The 20991-nt window shown below is 42.9% G+C and overlaps 1 protein-coding gene across 2 annotated transcripts in view; it reads left to right on the forward strand.

The window, feature by feature from the left end:
• dhx38 (DEAH (Asp-Glu-Ala-His) box polypeptide 38) overlaps nucleotides 1–20991 on the forward strand; it is an 85963-nt gene that overhangs the window by 44548 nt on the left and 20424 nt on the right. For both annotated transcript variants that reach the window (XM_067998082.1, XM_067998083.1), the window contains exons 16-25: nucleotides 971–1081; nucleotides 3989–4105; nucleotides 5153–5260; nucleotides 6091–6203; nucleotides 7089–7297; nucleotides 8703–8857; nucleotides 13554–13709; nucleotides 15723–15857; nucleotides 16711–16836; nucleotides 19763–19858. In XM_067998082.1, the coding sequence (XP_067854183.1) occupies nucleotides 971–1081; nucleotides 3989–4105; nucleotides 5153–5260; nucleotides 6091–6203; nucleotides 7089–7297; nucleotides 8703–8857; nucleotides 13554–13709; nucleotides 15723–15857; nucleotides 16711–16836; nucleotides 19763–19858 (1326 nt within the window). The remainder of the gene's footprint in view (nucleotides 1–970; nucleotides 1082–3988; nucleotides 4106–5152; nucleotides 5261–6090; nucleotides 6204–7088; nucleotides 7298–8702; nucleotides 8858–13553; nucleotides 13710–15722; nucleotides 15858–16710; nucleotides 16837–19762; nucleotides 19859–20991) is intronic.

The raw sequence follows: 20991 nt of genomic DNA on the forward strand, positions 1-20991 counted from the left end.
TATAAAATCCGTAGGCAGAGTTAGAATACACAAAGTATTTCTTTTCACAGAGATTCATTGCCGTCTGGAACAGACTATTGAAACTTGTGGAGAATATGAATGCACTACAGTCTTATGAAAAGGAACCTAACAAGTTCTTGAAGGAAAAGGATATTGCTAGTTAATGGTTAGCTACAACTATGAGGAGTAATGGGTTACTGTGGCCTGGAGCCTTGCTTGATTGCCATAGCAGAGAAATTTACCAGAGATTTCCCGCAGGTACTTTTTTTTGCCTTTTCGAGGAGCTTGCGTGGGTAGGGGATGGGTTAGTGTGTACATGGTTGCACTTTGATCGGATGGGCTGGATTGATGGGCCTGGGGTCTTTTCTCGTCCTTTTCATATGTTTTTGTAATTCTGCGCATTCATCAGTCAATGCAAGCTACCAATAAGCCCCTTACTTACTCCGATAGCACAGCCCATCAGGACATCCACCATTGATCCCAACACCCCTTCAACCAGTTTCACTTTTCAATTAGTTATTTACTTCCTTTTCTAATTATTTAACTTACTAAATTTTAGATTCATAAATCACTCACTAAATTTAACTTGTTCAATTTCATTATTAATTTACTAGCAGTAATCACATTTTAAGAAATCTACATAATAAGTCAATCACTTCCCCAATAAATTAATAATTAATGTATGGCTTTGTCTTTTATCATAAACCTGCCCATTTTGTCCATGACACATGCCACGGGAGATCAACAAGTATTTACTAAATTAACAGAATGGATCACTTTTGCTGTTCTAAGTTTTGGCTGCCCACTAGCTAAAGAGGCAAATTTTTTTTTTAAAATTCTGTTTCCAAACTGTTGGTTTAGCTGGTCTGGATAGATCTGAGAGTTGAGTTCAGTTGCTTAAATCTTGACTTTGAGTGTTCTTGTGTTATGTGCTATTTATTGAGTACCTTGTTTCTATATATTTTTACAGACTCCTACAGAGGATTATGTGGAAGGAGGAGTGAAACAGGCTCTTCAAATTCACCTGTCAACTATTCCAGGTGACCTATTGATATTTATGCCAGGCCAGGAAGATATTGAGGTGAGTAAACAATTGATGAAGTTTAAAAATAGTATCTTTTCATCTTAACTCATTTCCTTCATTCCTTTAAAAAAAAACTCTGAATACGAGGCAAGTCATAAAGCGGTGCATTTTAATCACAGTAAGTGCCTCTCAGGATCAATAGGAAGATATGACTGGAAAGGTAGTCTGGGGAGAACAGCACTCAATAATTGCCAAATTGACTGGATTGAATGCTGACTTATTGTCATGGTCATTTGGCAGTCAGCGTTGGAGAATTGCTTTCTTTTTTCAATAAACCAAATAAATGACCAAATGAAAATCTGCCCTTTTGTATTTAAAAAGGCAACAGTCATTCTGTAATTTTTTTTCCCTTAAAAAAATTGTTTTGCCAATGCTAGACTTTCATTGAAATTAATGCGGAAAACTGATGACTAAGTCCACTTTTGTAATAATGCAGAAATATGGCTTAATTCATAATTGAATAAAAGCAGCTAAACAAATTTGCCATTTTGATGTGGGTATATTTATTAGGTCTTCCTTGTCCTATACAGCTTGATAGGGCAAGGGTGACTAAATATGAGTATAAACATATCTTCTGAAGTTTCTATCTGTCTGCTTTTCTTTCTATCTATTCCTTTGTGACTGTCTCTTTATTTTTTGATTCCAATCTCCCTATCCCTGATTTGCTTCACTTTAAGTGCTTTGCTATTAGAATCATAGAATGGTTACAGAATGGAAGGAGGCCATTCAGCCCATCGAGTTCGTGCCGGCTCTATGCAAGAGCAATCCAGCTAGTCCCACTCCCCCGCCCTATCCCCATAGCCTTGCAAATTTTTTCCTTTCAAGTACTTATCCAGTTCCCTTTTGAAAGCCACAATTGAATCTGCCTCAGCCACCAACTCTGGCAGTGCACGCCATGGTCCAAACCATGAAGAAAATGTTTTTCCTCATGTCGCCTTTGGTTCTTTTGCTAATCACCTTAAATTTGTGTCCTCTGGTTCTTGATCCTTGTATTGTATGGAATTCTGCTCAGCAAGCAGAATGAGAAATTAAGAAACTTGTTACACACTTGAGTTTTAGCTGTGGGTGTTGGCCAATTGTAGACTCGGGCGCAGAACTACATGAACATTATGCATCTGGCCACCTATGCTACCTTTTATGCAGAGCTGTTTAGAGACCAGTCTGCTTTAGAACGCCCAGAACTTTGTTGCTCCATGCATTGATTGATGGGAGTTACATATCCACCTTGAAAAATGGAAGGAACAATCCAGACTGTGGTATTTCTTTCCCTCACTTTTTACACTAGCTGTGGTACTCAGTTTGTGTCAGTGCAGGGGTTTCAGTGTTGTATTAACACAAGCAGTGTAATGTAATTCAGGTATGAAGTTGGCTAAATTGAATTTGGGCAAGGAGTGTGAGACCACCTCCTCGAGGGGCTCCAACACCCTCCAGCTTCACACTAGCTGCAATAACAACTTGCATCTTTATAAGGTCTTTAACACCATAACATCCCAATGTGCTTCATATAGAGCAGAGTGGACACTGAGCAGATGTAGAAGAGTTGAGAGATGACGAGTGCACATCAAAAAGATAGATTTCAGTGAACCTTTTAAAGGTGGTGGAATTTAGAGAAGATTGTCTGCTGCCAAAAAAAAAGGAGCAAATTGGAGCCAGGGTCATGGAAACTTTAACTTAGTCTGTCAGTGATCACCTTATCTGAAATTTTGGTTTCTTTGAGTACTTTCTCTGGTTCCCCCACCCTCATGCAAATTTAACTTTTGTCCTGGACAGAATGTTCATTGTCTCTTGTGAACACAAAAAAGAACTTGTTGAGTATATTTGCTATCCCTCAGTCATTTTATGTCATGTACATCCCTGGGATCTTTCAATGGCTCCACCAAGGTGATGATGGAAGGGAATGGTGCCTGTGCAAAGAGGGCCTATGACGCTAAACATTGGGGCAAGGAGAGTTTGTTTGGGGGGAGGAAATCAAGGGAGCTGGAATTACATCTCAAAGGAGATGAGCCGGCATGGGTAGCCTCACTCTTTGAGACAAAGAAATCCATGTCCCTCACACTTGGTGTTGCAGGTGAGCATGGAGAGCCGTGTAGGTTGGGGGTTGTAGGAGGCATTTGGTGTTGAGAAAAGGAGTTCTTGCTCTTGAGGATGAGCTTCAAATAGTAGGAGGATTTCACCATGTAGATGTGGCATTGCTTGACATGGCAGAGGGTGGAAGAGCTCAGGTCTGGAGCAGTAGCTAGTATGCACGTGAGTGGACACACCAATAATAGCTTTAGATTACATAAATAAGCTGCAGAGGAAATGAAGCATGGCTAAAGACTCCTTGGGTAGAGGCTTAGGAGTGGCAGTCAGGATTCTGGGGTCATACTGAATGGTGGAGTGTCCAAGTGATCTGGGGCCTTTGTGGCAGTTGGGGGCCAGGACTTGTTTTCTGGTTGAGAATAGTGGGCTGTATGTCAACTTTATTTTTAATGTTGATAAAGAGCCAGCTCATATTAAAATGTCTTTTTTTGTGGCTGCTAGAGATTGGAATCTGCATGAGTCTAATCATGCATGCCCAGAGCTAATTTTCTCTGGCCATAGAGCAAAATGGAAACATCAAAGTAACGTGTGTCTGCTGGCCCCTTGTCGTCCTAAGGAGGTATTGGTCTGAATCTGATGTCTAACAACATCCTAAATGAGACTGAGGTGCACCTACAAATCCTTTGCACTTAAAATAGGCAGATTAGATTGTTGTAACTTCCCTCCTGAAATACTCCTCACAACTACTTGAACAAGTAGGATGAGGATGTGGATCTACTTGTGAACTACAATTGTTGATACTTGAATAATGCACATGAGGATTGTTTATTAATACCCAGAGCTGCTGTTTTGTTCTAATTAAAGTATGCCCTCTCCATCTAGGTGACTTGTGATCAGATAGTGGAACGACTAGAAGAGTTGGAAAATGCTCCCCAACTTGCTGTGTTACCAATATATTCCCAGCTGCCCTCTGATCTCCAGGCCAAGATTTTTCAAAAGGTATACCTAAGTGTTTTCATTCATAAGATGTATAAATTTGCATAATCCAATCCCTAAATTTAGGTAATTCTGAGTTATAAGTTTCAGCCCACTCGAGCAAATGCCCCCAAATTATGCCCAACATTTTTTTGGTGAGGCAATGGGCATTCTGCACATGTACTGGTATTTTTTTGCAGATTGTAAGTTGTTATATTTCTGCTTGCAGCTGGACTGAGAGTTAACAGTTTCATTTCTATATAGTATGAAATCAAAGGTTAAAATGAAATAATCCTAAAAATGTATCCGACGAGGTGTCTCAGGATACTGTGGTAGCATCTAGTGTTTATAAAAAGGTCACCTATGTTATTTTAATTGCTTCCATTACACTGAACAACTCTGAACATTGATTAGTGTTCCGTTATTGTCAACCACGTGGTTTTAATCTCTCGTCAGCCACTTGAGCTTGTGCAGAGGCTTAGAATGTGGTATTTATGCTTCCTAATGTTATGAAGCTTTCTTTTGAAAATGTTGATTTTATCTTGTATTTATTTTGGTGGAAAATGTAACTGCGTTTTCTAAATATGCAAAGGAGAACTTCAAAATTCAGCACTCATTTTGAAAAAAAGAATTCTTTTCAAATAAAACACTACACTAAATTTGGACGCCACTTCTACTGTTTAGGAAATATAAGCAAGGTTTTAATTCTTTTTTTTATGATTTCTGGACAGTGCATAAGTTGCTGGAAAGTGACTTCTTCTGAGTGTTTTTAATCTTGACAGCTGAAAGGAAGTTCTTGCCTAGATTTTTGTTTTTGTTTACTTTTTTAGTTTTGGTTCAGAAGTAAGGAGGTTAAAGAAGAGTGAAGATTATGTCCATAACTCAGTTCACAGTGGAGTCTGACAGTGGTTGTGATAGTTAAAAATTATAGCACAAGTATGTGCAAACTGTTAGCTGATGTTGGATGGAAGTAGACTGCGGACATTTTGCTGAAGGCACACCTAGAGGCTGGAACCAGTGGAGAGGCCAGTTACTCCTGCTCATTTCTGTTGTGTATTTCTTTGTGTCAAGGCTCCAGATGGAATCCGAAAGTGCATTGTGGCTACAAACATTGCAGAGACATCACTGACTGTAGACGGCATCATGTTTGTTATTGATTCAGGATACTGCAAACTAAAAGTAAGAACATGTTGATACAGTACAGATATGAGTAAAAGAAGCATAACGAGTAAAATATTTCTGTAGGATTTAAAGAAACACAAAATTGTTTTAACAAAAAGGAATTCTTTGTTGGCATTGCACTCCTGAAAAATGCAATCCAAAGGGTAACACCTAGTAGTTTTTAATAATTGTTAGTTTTGTTTTGAGTTTACAATAAAGTGATTTATGACATTCTCTTACAAATAAAAAGAAAATCTTACATAGGTTACAGATCTAGCCCCCTGTAATTCGGTGTTGCTGAAGGCATGTCTGTTTCGGCTGACGTATGAAGTGCATTACATGTTCTGTTTCACAGAAACATAGGCTTGTGATTCCTTAAGATAAGTTCTGATTTTGGTCGGATTATCTGTGGGAAATGCTAGGTGGAGTCTACTTACCTCCCTAAAGGGAGGCAGGAAATTGGAAGCTCCATTCCCAGGACTGTTATGCACCTACTAGTAGTTGCTCATAAAGTGGCATTAGCAGAAAATGACAAACAATCAGTTTCTTGGCTAGGGAATGGAGTATGGTGAGGAAAGAAAATGGCTTAAATTTTTAAAAAATTAATGCTGATTGCATGTGATGGTGTTGTGCACAGTTGATTTAAACAGATCATTACTCTGGCAGCTCAAAATTTCAGATGGTATGTTCTTGTCTATCAACCAGTTAGAACAAGAAGCACTAAAACAAAGCAAGAACAATACTTTTTGTTCTAGAAAATAATTTTTTTGTTGTTCAAAGACACATTGCCTCCCATGATTTTTGCGCTGCTTTAATGTTTATTGCCTCTTGTTTGACCTCTTGACCAGGTTTTTAACCCTAGAATGGGTATGGATGCTCTTCAGATTTATCCAATCAGCCAGGCTAATGCAAACCAGCGTGCAGGTCGAGCTGGGAGAACAGGTCCAGGCCAGTGTTTTAGGTAACTACAAGTAATTACTGCTGGAGTTGATTCTTTCTCTAAGTCAGTATGATAATATAGATTTGCTGCATTTCTGTTAAGTGAATTTCCAGCTCCTCCTTAAATGATATCCAATGACTACCATTGGAATGTGCAGACTTGTGGATGTTGGAGGATGCCCACTCGCAATCAGATAGCCTGCCAACATCCACAGGTGAACAGTGGAGCTTGGGTGAGGTTCCAGAGTCAGTGGGGAACTGTACTGTGAGTAGGAATCAACCTCTTAAGAATAGAAGAAAATTGGTGAGGCAGTGGGCAGAAAAGCTTTTCAAGTTCTTCTCTTTAATTTCAAATAAGATTCTTCTATATATAATAAAGCTATAATTAAACCCATCAACTTTGTTAAAATTGTTTGATAGTGACAAAAGTGGTTGATGGCCTGAACTGAAGAGAATGGAAAACTATTCCCAAATAATTTGCACTTGTACTTTGTTCTCACAAATTAACATTTTCTTGAAAACTCTTGGCCTGCCCATAGGGCCTGAACTTGCTGACCTGCTTAGTACTGAAGTTTAAAAAGAAGTTTGTTCTGATCTACCAAGGTGCAGAATAATTTCATAATTGTCAAATTGAACTATGAACATCACAGAAATAGTAAGCAATCTTTTTACATTCACGTAAAACTTTCAGTATTAATATATATCTCAAACTAAATGGACTCAAAACAAGATTTTATATGGATCTATTTATTTTTGTGAGCAGTATTAAATTTGACTAAGAAGAATTGTGGGGTCATGGAGCTATAAATAAAGATAAGTTATGTGTAAAATAGCATTTCAAGGTATGAATAAAGAGATGTACATTCACTTTCCTCAATATAATAGATTTATTCATTAAACTGTACAGGTTGTACACACAAAGTGCATATAAAAATGAGATGCTGACCACCACTGTTCCTGAGATTCAGCGGACAAATTTGGCTAATGTGGTACTGCTGCTTAAATCACTTGGTGTTCAGGACTTACTCCAGTTCCACTTTATGGACCCACCGCCTGAAGATAACATGCTGAATTCTATGTACCAGCTCTGGATCCTGGGTGCTCTTGACAACACAGGTAACTGGAGGAGTGTATGTAGGAGCCTTTTCTAAACCTCAGATTTTCCATACAGGGATAAGATATTGGTTTTTATATATATATATATATATATATATATATAGCGTTTTCTACTTTTGGGAAAAAAAGTACTGCCAGTCAAATTATATCAAATACCTTTCAGGTCTTACATCATAAAAAAATGTCAAGGACAATAAAAGTCCATTCAGCCCATCAAAGCTTGTTTTATTAACATGCAACTTACCCAGCCTAATATCCAACTGCATTTTAAATGCCTCTAATGACACTGACTTGTCAACCTTATCTGGTACACAGTCCCAAATGTTAATCATCCTTTGAGTAAACCAGTGTGTGTGTATACTATATATTGGGTTGGGTTGGGTAGGCAGTCTCAAATTCCAGGCTTGAGGTCAACCACTGTACTACTGAGGGCAACAAACAGCATGCACAGGCCTCAGCCAAAGGTCCAAAATCAGGTAACTGCAAATGGGTTGGGTGAGTAGAGGGATGGTCCGCAAACAGCCAAAGGAGTCCCAGTAGTTTTTTTTTAAGTTGTTCTCAATGACGCTGGCAAGGTTGCACTTATTGTCCATCCCAGCGAGCTTGTGAAAGTGGTGGTGGGCTGCCTTCTTTAGTTGCTGTAGTTCGACAGTAATGGTGCTCCTACAATGATGTCAGGTAGGGAATTTTAGGGGTGTGATCCAGGGATGATCAAGGAAAGACAATATACATCCAGGATAGGATAATGTGTGCTTTGGAAGGGAACCCGGAGGTGATGGTATTCCCATGATCTTGCTGCTCTTGTCCTTCTTGGTGACAGAGGCTGGGAAGTGCTGTTGAAATAAGTTTAGTGAGTTACTGCAGTGCATCCTATAGATAATACATGCTGCAACCACGGTGTCAGAGGAAGTGGATATTAAGTCCAGTGGTAAGGGGCACAAATCAAGCTCTGTCCTGGGCGATGTCGAGCTTCTTGAGTAGTATTGCGGCTGCAGCCATCCAGTCGAATGGTGAATATTCCATCGCACTCCTGACTTATGCACTCTCGCTGGTGGAGAAGATTTGAGGGGTCAGGAGGTGAAGCCACTTATCTGCCCTCTTGGGAGGTGCTTGGTGTATCCCTGCCTCAATCAGGAACTGAGCAAAAGAGAGCTCAAATCTGCATCTATTCCTGCTCTGTGGTACAGAGTATTCACATACCAACAGCGACTGCCACCACATTTCCAAGTCAAACTTATTTTTCAATATTTTGATTATTAGAAAAGTAAGTGTCTCAACTAAAGAGGTTGTCTAGTCAATCTTTTAATCTGGTCCATTTGTTTTAGACCAATAGGAACAAATGAAAGTCACTTTTATTACTTAATAATATTTTAAATACTTTTTTGTTTTTTTGTTGTCCTGATAGGCAGTCTGACTCCAACTGGACGGATGATGGTGGAATTCCCACTAGATCCTGCTCTCTCAAAGATGTTGATAGTGTCGTGTGACATGAGCTGCAGTGCTGATGTCCTCATCATTGTCTCAATGCTTTCAGTGCCTGCCATCTTTTATCGACCAAAGGTATGTGGGAGGTTTTGTTGCTGTGATTTTGTTTGTACTGTGATAGACAATGATGATGGGGATTGTACATATCACTGTATTGTTTAATACTACAGTGTTAACATTTCTGATATAAATGTTATTGAAATGGAATTCTTTGATAGAATTATTATTGTTCTTGTAGTTTTATTCTCTCCCTCTTCCTGTAGATAAAGTGCATGGACTCCATATAACAACTGTCCACAATGGTATGATTGTAATCAGGAGCTCACTGTGTGGGGAATCACGGGTGCATTCTCATTTTGTATCATTCTGTGGAGCTGCAGATTGCAGAATTCCTTAAAATAAACCTTTAGCAAGACGTTAGTTAGGATTGTGGCGCACCTCAAAAGTTGGCTAATACTACCTTAAAGAAATATTCTGTAGGCCTGCTTAGGGGTTTGAAAGTCAGATGCAATTAGCCCTGGATCATTTTAGACTAAAAAAAATATTGATTTTGTTCTAATAGGAATCGTAACTTTTCTAACTCCCCATATGATTTCATCATTGAACAAATAGGGCTGCCATTGTGTTAGGTATGATGGACATTGATGTACCACATCACACCATATTTTCTGTCAGAGCAATGAATTTTCAATTAAACTATTAAACTCTAATGTTGATGTCATTTTATATATATATATATTTTTACTAAAAAAGTAGAAAATTGCATGAATTTGAGTTTTTAGGTTCAAGTCACTGAACTATAAAGTGATTTACAATTCAATCTGGCTTGCAAAAACAACCTAAGGATACTGACATCTTCTGCAAAAATACGAAGAGAGGAACTAAGTGCTCCGCATTATCCCAGAAATGGTATGTCAGTGGATGTCATATTTTGGCATCTCTACTGCTAGCAACTGGCAGGAGGACCAGAAAATGGTGAACTATGTTATGACTCCAGAAAGCGTATATTTCCACTAGGACAAGTTCAATCAATACCACAAAATAAAAAGTCATGTATTGGCTGCTAGGATCAGCTTTTCTTCTTTCTCTAATCCAGACATCGTAGTGATTCTCTTTAACCGTTCCCTGAGACAGACTCATTGGGCTCGATTTTCGCACCCGCGATCGGTTGCGTTCGTGGCGGGGGGGGGGGCTGCGAAAATCCGGGATTCCTGGGGCGGGTCCGGAGCCCGGCTCCAACCCGCCCACTTCCGGGTTCCCCAGTGACGCGCTCACATGCGCGCGCAGCCCCCGCATGTGGGACTCCCGCCGGCAATTAAAGCTGGCGGGGTGCCACTTAAAGTACTTGAACAGGTACTTCAGGTTGTTTACAGACCTGATATTTTAGGAAGGATGGGATTTTGAAATGAACTGGGACTGTTTCCCGTACTGGGGCAAACACTTCCAGTTGAAATGGACGTGTTGCAGCCATCAGCCTGTGGCAGCTGCAAAAGTCCATTTGACAGGTGTGGGGGGGAGACCCTCACTCATTGCAGGAGGCCACTCTGTCACTTTGGACAAAGTTTGGCCTCCACCACCCTCCTCCTAACAATCAAAAGTATTAACTTGCACACTTACCCCGGTGTCCAGACACATTTACCAACCTTGCAAAGGTATTAAGGGATATGGGCCAAAGGCGGGTATATGGAGTTAGATCACAGATCAGCCATGATCTTATCAAATGGCAGGGCAGGCACGGGGGGCTGAATGGCCTACTCCTGTTCCTATGTTGCGGACCCCCTCAAACCTCCGGATGGGGGCTGCCGTAGCTGCAGTCATGACCTCCTCGGAGGGCGAATAGCCTCGCCGGCCACGCCGTCCACCTCTGACATGTGGAGCTCCACAACACAGTGCTGTGACACATCCACCTGCACAGCAGGAGGAAGGGCAATAGCAGAGAGAGATGCGTCGCAGAGGGCACTACCCTCGCTACAGGGTCTACAGACCGAGGCTCCGCTTCCTAGACCTCTCTGAGCAGCAGTGCACATGGAGGCTCAGAGTCACTCGACATGTAGTCATGGACATCTGCAGCCTCCTTCATGCCGAGCTGCTCCCGGCTGGCCCGAGCACCATCTTTTTACCTGTTGCTGTCAAAGTCACCACTGCCCTCGACAACTTCTCCTCCGCATCCTTCCAGGGTGCCACTGGGGACATCGCCGGCGTCTCTCAGTCGTCTGCACAAAAGAGCCCTGCAAATACACCTATACCCACTCTGCAGTGACACAATGGGTGGCATCAAGTGTGCATGTTCATGGTGAACCCCATGAAAGGGACCTATTCCACAAGCCAGTCAAGAATGGGTAAGACGTGGCAGTAGTAGTGATAATAATAATATTTATTGTGCATGTGAAACAAAACAAATATAAATGAAAAACATGACAAATCGTCAGACACCCTTGTGCATTCCCTTTATGCTCACAAAATCTTCGCCATGCGTTTCCGGGAACCCCTACGTGGTGCTACCCCTGTGGCTTCAGCAGAGGTAGTGGCAGGTTGCTCTTGTCCATGCCCTGACCAATGAGATGCTTTGGGCCGACGCCCTCTGGGTTTGGGTGCCCGTGAGGGCCTCTCCAAAGACTGCTCCACCTGCACCTGTGCAGGGGCAGACTCGGCCACCTGGACAGGGGGCAGCATTGCGGGTACTGGTTGAGAGGGAGGCAACGGGTGAGATGTGGGAGCGCTTTGAATGGCGTCCCCACTTCCATGTCCCCTTTCACCATCATCCCTCTCGTGGTCCAGGCCCACATCACTCCTTCCACCCTACTGGACGGCAGTTTGGAGGACTTGTGTGAGGCCTTGGAAGGCCACCTGTAAAGTATCTGTCAGCCTGTTCAAGGCGGCAGAATGTTGCTCACCCTGAATCCGAACAGCCATTGTCAGGGCCTGAATGGACTCATTGTTGAGCCGTGCTTGACGCTCGAGGGAGGCTAGCCTTTCCTCTACTGCAAACATTCCCGCACCTACCCGCAATACTATCTCAGAGATGCTTTCACATCCCTGCGACACTATCTCGGAGATACCCTCCTGTACCTGTGCCACCATTCCCCTCATGCAGGAGTTGGACTCCTCCATCCTCTGCGCGATTGTGGAGAGTTCGTGTGGCACCTGTTCCAGTACCTCGGCAATGTGCTGCTGCCCCTCGATGACTCTCCTTTTCATGGCTGGCCCCCAGGGTTCAGCATCTGGGTCCAGCTGAGCAGAGCCTGGAGAAGAATGCTCCCACCGACACGGACTTTCCACGGCTGCCCCTGCCACCAGGGTCTGCTCGTGCTCACGTGCGTGGTGACTCACCATGTGCAAGCCCAACTAAGTGAGGACGGGGACCCACCGAGGTGTACGTATCTGCGCTGGTGGATGCATGGCTCAGATGCGACCATGGACCCTCAGAGGCCGGCAGGTCCTCTGAGGAATTGCCCTCCACGGTCACGGCACTCGTAGATGGCCCTGCAAGAGAACTGAAAGCAATATTAGGCATGTGGACAGATGTTGAGGTGCTGCAGATGCCAAGTGATGCTAAGATCATTCGCTATCATGAATGCTGAGTGTTAGCTTTCTGTCACTGGCCGCTTGTGCAATCCCAGCCTCGGCATCCGCCACGGACAGGCACTCCAGCGTGCGGCTGATGTCCAATGCCTGCTGCTCCGCGTCCGTTAGGACCACCTGGTGTGGCGGGCTCCCTCCGGTCCGTGCCCTCTCCCGGGTGTTCTGGCATCTCTTCTCCTATCAAGGCAAAACACAGAGGCGTGATTGAGTGATGGTTGCATGGTGAGCCGCTGCATGCATTGGTGTGGGTGGGGTTGAGAGTGAGGGAGATGCATGGGAAGGTGTGTGTGCAACATAGTCATGATATTGTATGAGGATTGGGTTGCATGGTAGTGTTCGAATGGGGACGGGGCGGTGAGTACATGGAGGCAAGGTGAGGATGATAGTTGAGTGGATGTGAGGAGTGATGCGAGAGCGTTGTGGTGGCAGTACAGAAGGGGTTGTGTGGTGGTGGAGGTGATGTGGAAGACGGAGTGTGGGAGAATGCGTAAGTATGCTCACTTTGCCTAACCTGGTTAGGTCATTAAATCTCTTCCTGCACTGGACCCAGGTTCGTGGCACATTTCAGCAGCTGGTGACCTCCTCGGCCACCTCCAGCCAGGCCTTCTTCGTGGTGGAGGGAGGGCACTTCCTACCATCAGCAGCTGGAGTGAGGAGTCTGAAAATCTTGGGGCAGCCTTCCCTCTGGCCTGCTCCATGATTCAGCATTGATTGTTTGCTGCAGGAGGAACATTGGTGGACTGCCCCTTTAAATAGGGCTCCTCCAGCTGACAGACCTTGCTGCGCATGCCCGCCGCGCAGCTTACCAGCGGGAACCCCGGAAGCAAAGGTAAGTGGCCCCAATTAGACTGTAATTGCGTGCGGAGCACACTGATTTCACCGGGCGCGTTACCCATGCGCCCAGTCGACCCCCAGCTGAGAACCCACCGCCCTGCTAATTTCGAGCCCATTAACTCAAAATTTTTATGCAATTTTGCTCTAATGTTTGTTGTTCAACGTGGATTGGAATGGATGCTCCCAATCAGTGGAAATCTGAATTAGGCAGCCAAGAAATTAGATTTTTGGTTTCTTTTTCCTTTGTAGGTGAAATTACTGCCTTTTGAAAGGGGAAGGTCAGTGTGTAAAGATAATGTTTTAGCCATCTAGGCCACCAAACATATTCATTATGGTATGTGTGTTAAAATTACAGGGTCGAGAGGAAGAAAGTGATCAAATGAGAGAGAAGTTTGCTGTGCCAGAAAGTGACCATTTGACATACCTTAATGTTTACCTGCAGTGGAAGAATAACAACTACTCTACCATCTGGTGTAATGAGCACTTTATTCATGCCAAGGCTATGAGAAAGGTAATGTAACAGTTAAGGTGTTGGGGCCTAAGTGCTTGTTATTTCAGTAACCAGATAAAGTCAATGAGTGAGAGACCAGATCTATTCTGTTACCTGCAAAAGATTAGGTCCTGTTATCCACGGTGGCCAGAATTGTACACAGTAATCCAGGTGGGACTGCACCAGCAATCTGTACAAATTTAGAAAAATGTCCTGAGATTTGTGCTTAATTTCTCCAGCTATGCAGCCCTAATTCCTATCTGCTCCCTTTACTGCTGATGAACACTGCTTCAGCAATCTATCTACCAGTATCTCCAAGTCCATCTTCTGTGTCATATCCTGTAGAATAATACCATTTACACTGTGGTTTCCTCCATGAACACAGACACACAGAATTCATTTGGAATATTTGCTGTTCCTTGATTAGTTGTTTAATGCTGATCTTAATCACGCTTGTAGGCTATAATTGTCAATTCAATCATATTACAGAAACCATAGAAGCTTCTTCCTATCTGATCACTGTTTCTGGTCCATTGTTCAAAATTTAATTGTTCATTGTATGAATCGTTGTAAGTTAAAGATGTGTAGCTTTAGGAAGCTATCTTGAATGCATTCAATATATTTATTCCCTTTCCTAATTGTGCTGCTGTTTTCTTCCCAATCTAGATGCAGGCTAAAATTTCCCATTGTTACCGCATTTTTCTTCTTGCAGGACTCCCTAAAGTGCATATACATAGATTCTTCTGTTAAATCATTGCAATCAGAAGGTCTATAAAATACATCCACGAGTGTGTGCATCCTTTCTTGTTCCTTAGCTCAACTGAGTGTGATTGCATTCATTTGGATCCCTGCTTTCTAGTGCCATGATGGTATATTTTATTAATGATGTCCCCCCCCCCCCCCCACCAGGCCCTCTGCTATTATCTCCATTCTTTCTAAATTTCCTATCTCCTGACATATTTAGCTCCCAACCTTGCCCAGATTGCAGCCAGGTCTCTCTCTCATTGCTTTGACATCTATCCCCCTAATTGGCTCCATATTTCCAGTTGTTCTATTTGTAATACTTTTGGCATTGGTGTAAAGACGTGTTATTCAGTGAACCATTTTCCTCCTCTTAGTTTTCCCCTCTATTGGCCCCCTTGGCTCTGTTACACTGCAAACGTCACATTTTGCTACAGGTGCAAAACAATCTTCTTAAAAAAAAGAGGAAAAATAGCAAGTTACATATATGCTGAATGGACTGATGGAGGTCATGTGTCTTGTACAGCTACTGTGAGGATGAAAAATCTGAATGGGAAGCGTTGAATAATTATCCTCCCTCCAGTGGGATGATGGGTAATTTATTTGTATAATGCCCGGAGATCACAAAAAGAATTAAAAAGGTTGGAAAAAAGAATCTTGGTGGAATGTGCAATTCTCTGCCACAAACTGTAGTTGAGGCAGTGTCCATAAATTCTTTTAAAAAGGAATTAGATCGTTGCTTGAAAAAGAAGAATATAAGAGAATGGGGAGTGTGCAGAAGAGTGCGATTAGACTAGGTGGCTCTTGTGGAGAATAAGATTAGTACGGACTAAATGGAGCAAATGGTCAATTTCTGTGCTGTAATATTTGTAATTATATACCTAGTTCTAGTTCTGGTTTTGTACTGCATTTTTGTGTTTTTAAAAAACACAGCTAGTTGATGCTGATGATGTAGTATGTTGGTGTAATGATGCACTTGACTACATGTACTGATAGAATTGAGTGGGGGCACCGATGGGAGTTGAAGAATTTTACAAAATGATGGTGGAAAAAAAAACAGATCAATTAACCTGTGCCAGCCTCACATATCAGCTATTGGCCAGGTCAGGCCAACAAATGCCTGGGAATAACCCAAAGTGTTCCTTCTTGAGGAATAGTACTTTTGCGTAGGATAGGTTGTCAGGGAAGGAAAAGGAATCCAAAGACGTATGAGAAGAAATATTGAAAATTTGGAGGAAGTGTGAGATAGAAGTTGCAGTGGGTTTATTGACTTGTCTGCCTTTATCATCAAAGGTGCGAGAAGTTCGATCCCAGTTAAAGGATATAATGGTGCAACAACGTATGAATATTGTATCCTGTGGTACTGACTGGGATATCATCAGAAAATGCATCTGTGCAGCATACTTTCACCAGGCTGCAAAACTCAAGGTGAGAAAACAATTTAAATTGGTACATATTCTTAATTCTGCAGTTCTAGGGATGCCTGCCAGTCCCCACCCCTTCCTTTACTTCCCACAGTATAGTGTCTGAAATTTCTAACTTAATTACCATTGGCCTTCACTGCCATGGTACTTCAATCTGTTGTGTCACTAACTCTGTGTCCACCTGATGATGAAGTGCAGAAATGACCAGTCATATTGACAACACTGGAAGAGAGAGGACTATGGATAGCAAATTTTTTGTGGGATGCTGCTGTTGTGGAATTGCTGCAGTGCTTGCCTACATAGTCACTGCAAAATAATTTACTGTGTGAAGTACTTTGAGATGTCTTGACATGAAAAGATAATGCATAATATGGCCAGGCTCTAAAGTTAAATCTACATTGAAATAAATTGTTTCTCACTTATATTTAATTGCAAAATTGTGTGCTACGTTCATCACTAAAACAACTTTTTGTCCAATGTTATGTTTTTGTTTGCTCCATTCTCAAGTCTGCTGCCTGTATTGTATCCCATCCCAGGTGTCACTCACCTGTCACACCTGCCCTTGCTGACATAAAATTAGCAGCCAGTGCCCCCAGCACCTCCAATTTAAATTTTTTATTCTCTTGTTTAAATCCCTCCATTGTCTCGCCTCTTTAAACCTCCTCCAGCTCTACAACCCATCCCCTGAACTCTCCATTCCTCTGATCCTGGCATTATAGTATTAATGACTTTTTTTTTGAAGAGGTGACTCATCATGATAGGAAATCTTCAAAGTTTGCATACCTTAGCTTTGCAGCCTTCAGCATTTTATCTGCAAAAGATGAGTGGCACGTAACGTTGTTTTTAATGTTTTGCAGGGTATAGGAGAGTATGTGAATGTGAGAACAGGCATGCCCTGCCACTTGCACCCGACCAGCTCACTTTTTGGCATGGGATACACACCAGATTATATTGTGTACCATGAACTGGTCATGACTTCAAAGGTAAGTTTCAGAACAGAAACATGAACTAGGATACTTGTTTTTGTTGAAGAAAAATAAAAATAATCCTAATACAGCAACCTATATATCATATACTGTTTATTGCAGGGGTTGGGGACATTTTAGTGGAAAAGTTGGTTTAATTTAAACTTTGTAGATACTGAATAGAATTGCAATAAGAAAATGTTGTATCAGAAAATATTTGTATGTGCTTAACAATGCACCTTAGTGGCTAAACTAAAGATTTGAAAAGCTGCACAGCACCAAAAATGGATTTGTAAGAAAATATGTCCCATAAAGAAATAGGTATATTTGAGGGGTTTTGACATTGGCAGTGTCTTCTGTCGTGTGATCTCAACCCTGTTGCATTTTTTAGGAAAATCTTACAACTTTTCCTAAAAATTGGAAAATCACTAAAGCTCATTCTAAGCAAAGCTTAGAAAATAGATAAAACTGATTCAAGCATTACAGGAATTAAATTGTAAGGTATGCGGACCTGATAAACAATTTATGGTTGGATCACATTTAAGTCTTTTCTCAGATTAATAGCTATTTATAGTGGGAGAGTGTGGGAAATAATTTGGGACATTAAGGGCTCGATTTTCGCACCCCCAAGCGGGTGCGTTCGTGGCGGGGGGTCTGCGAAAATCGGGGATTCCCGGGGCGGGTCCGGAGCCCGGCTCCAACCTGCCCACTTCCGGGTTCCCCAGTGACGCGCAGCCCCCGCATGTGGGACTCCCACCGGCAATTAAAGCCGGTGGGGTGCCACTTAAGGTAATCATTTAGGTACTTCAGGTCGTTTACAGACCTGATTAACATGATATTTTAGGAGGGGTGGGATTTTCCAAATAACTGGGACTGTTTCCCATACTGGGGGAAACAGTCCCAGTTGAAATGGATGTGTTGTAGCCATCAGCCTGTGGCAGCTGCAAAGGTCCATTTGACAGGTGTTGGGAGGAGACCCTCACTCATTGCAGGAGGCCACTCTGTCACTTTGGACAAAGTTTGGCCTCCACCACCCTCCTCCCAACAATAAAATTCACCAACTTGCACACTTACCCCGGTGTCCAGACACATTTACCTACCTTGCGGACCCCCTCAAATGTACGTCTTACGGATGGGAGCCGCCGTAGCTGCAGTCATGACCTCCTTGGAGGATGAACAGTATCACCAGCCTCGCCGGCCACGCCATCCACCTCTGACACATGGAGCCCCACAACACAGTGCTGTGACACATCCACCTGCACGGCAGGAGGGAGGGCAACGGCAGAGAGAGATGCGTTGCAGAAGACACTACCCTCACCACGGAGTCTACAGACCGAGGCTCCGCTTCCTGGACCTCCCTGAGCAGCAGTGCACACGGAGGCTCAGAGTCACTCGACATGTAGTCATGGACATCTGCAGCCTCCTTCATGCCGAGCTGCTCCCGGCTGGCCCGAGCACCATCTTCTTACCTGTCGCTGTCAAAGTCACCACTGCCCTCAACAACTTCTCCGCATCCTTCCAGGGTGCCACCAGGGACATCGCTGCCATCTCTCAGCCGTCTGCACAAAAGAGCCCTGCAAATGCACCTACACCCACTCTGCAGTGACACAATGGGTGGCATCAGTTGTGGGTCTTCATAGTGATCCTCAGGAAAGGGCATTATTGCACAAACCAGACAAGATTTGCAAAGACGTGGCAGTAGTGGTGACAATATAATATGTAATGTGAGTTGATCAGAAATTAAATATAAGTTAAAAACCATGACAAACCCTCAAACACCCTTGTGCATCCCCTTCATGCTCACGACACATTTGTCTTACGCTTCCTACTGCACATATGTGATGCATGCCCTGTGGCTGCAGCACAGGTAGTGGCAGGTTGAGTGAGGCAGACCGTGAAAGAGATGCATGAGAGGGTGAGTATGAGATAGAGCCATGAGATTGTATGAGGATTGGGTTGAGTGGTAATGGTGGGATGAGTACTGGTAAGGTGAGTAAGTGCAGGTAAGATGAGGATGAGCTTTGAGTGGGTGTGAGGAGTGATGTGACAGAGTAGTGTTGGCAATGCAGAAGGAGATGTGGGGTGGAGGCGGTGATGTGGCAGACGGAGTGTAGGGGAATGAGTAAGTGCACTCACTTCGGCTGACCTACTTAGGTCATTGAAGCGCCTCCTGCACTGTATGCAGGTACGCGATATGTTGGTGGTGCAGGTGACCTCCTCTGCCACCTCGAGCCAGCCTTCTTAGTGGCAGAGGCAGGCCACTTCCTCCTGCCCGCCAGGGGGAAGATCTCTGTTCTCCCCCTCTTCCTCACCCCATCCAATAAGACCTGGAGTGAGGCATCATTAAACCTGGGAGCAGCCTTCCCCCTGGGTTGCTCCATGCTGTAATTTTTCCTATTTTCTGCAGCATCAGTCAGTGGAGGACTACCCCTTTAAATAGGGCTCCTCCAGCTGACGGCCTATGCTGCGCCTGTGCAGTCTGCCCGCTGCGCAGCTTTCCAGCGCGAAACCCGGAAGCAAAGGTAAGTGGCTTCAATTAGCCTGCAATTGCATGCGGAGCACCCTGATTTCACTGGGCGCGTTACCCACACGCCCAATCCCCCCACCCCCCCCCCCCCGCGAACCTGCCGCCCTCCTAATATCGGGCCCTAAATCTCTGCTTTGACCAGATATCTTTATCTGATGTCAGCTGTGCGTATAAGTATTAGGGAATGCTGTGTAGTCACCAATTAACAGTCCTCAATTTTACTTATTTTAGTCTTGAATGAATATGGAGGGGTAGCAATATTAGAACTGTATTTTTTGTTGAAGCAGCAACATTGAATGGTAAATCTGCAGGATCAAATCTGCAGGACAAATCCCTATTTGTCACCAAAATCAAAGGGTTGCCTGGAAGTACTTAGTTTGCCACCTGCTGCATGATGAATTCAATTTTGTTTTCCAGGAGTACATGCAGTGTGTTACTGCAGTGGATGGGGAGTGGCTAGCTGAACTTGGACCAATGTTTTACAGTGTCAAGCAAGCTGGTAAAACTCGACAGGTAAGGCAGGGAAACCAAAGGGTCACTTCAATGTAAAAATATAGCAGTTATTCTGTTTGGAAAAACAGGAATTTGTGCAAGCAGTGCTATTGTATAGAATGCATGAACCATAGTGTGGTGGTAATGCTCATGTTTTGATCACCAGTATTAATATAAAATAGATGCTATTTTCATAAAAAGTAATTGAATATTGTAATTTCATTGGGCTTACAAATCAGGCTTTAAAGCCATTCAAATATTTAATAACTCCAACAAACTGTATTTTTTCCTCAAAATGTAAGATGGGGACATTGCATTACTGTTAATAACTGATTCCATTGAAAAATAGGAAAATATATTTTTGATTTAGCCACTATTAGTAATAATCAGAAGAATGATTGTTTCTCAATTTTTAACGTACTACAAATAAATGATCATAAAACATTATTGTATAGGTAAATTTTCTTTTCTCTACAATTAAGCCCTTTGTTCTCTCGAAGTTTACAATTTTTTAGCCAATTTGCGCACAGCCAGGCCCCACAAACCAAGATGAAAGACCAGTTGGTCTGTTTTTGGTGGTGTTGGTTGAGGGATGAATATTGGCCAGGACAATGGGAGAACTCCCTGCTCTTCTTTGGAAAAGTGGCATGGGATCACCTTGCAACCATTTGAACAGGCAAACAGCGCAGCATTTTTATGCCCCTTTCAAAAGCCAGCAAGTCCACCAATGCAGCACCCCCTAAATACTGCACTGAAATCTCAGCCTAGATTATGTGCTGCAGTGGGGCTTGAATCCACAACTTTCTGATTTGAGAGGGGTGAGTGCGACCAGAAATTAAATATAGAATAATTTATTCTTGGAACTGATAACAAGGTGTAATCTAATCAGAGTTAATGCAGCATTTTCTAACTCATTTGAAACCTGAAATCTCTCCATGCTGTCTTGTTTTTAGTGTGTGTGTGTGGGGTGAGTGTGTATTAAAAGTCTCGAGTATGGCATGTAAATCTTTATCCTTTGTAAAGCTTTTCCACAAACCTTATTTCCTGTTGCCACAATTTTCCATCACCCTTTTATGTCAGCATTTATAATGGGGGGGAAAAACCATAGGAACATGCCAATATTTTATAATTGAAAAACATGTTAACATTTGTCG

The sequence above is a fragment of the Heptranchias perlo genome, chromosome 16 (assembly GCF_035084215.1).
Source record: "Heptranchias perlo isolate sHepPer1 chromosome 16, sHepPer1.hap1, whole genome shotgun sequence".
Lineage (NCBI taxonomy): Eukaryota > Metazoa > Chordata > Chondrichthyes > Hexanchiformes > Hexanchidae > Heptranchias > Heptranchias perlo.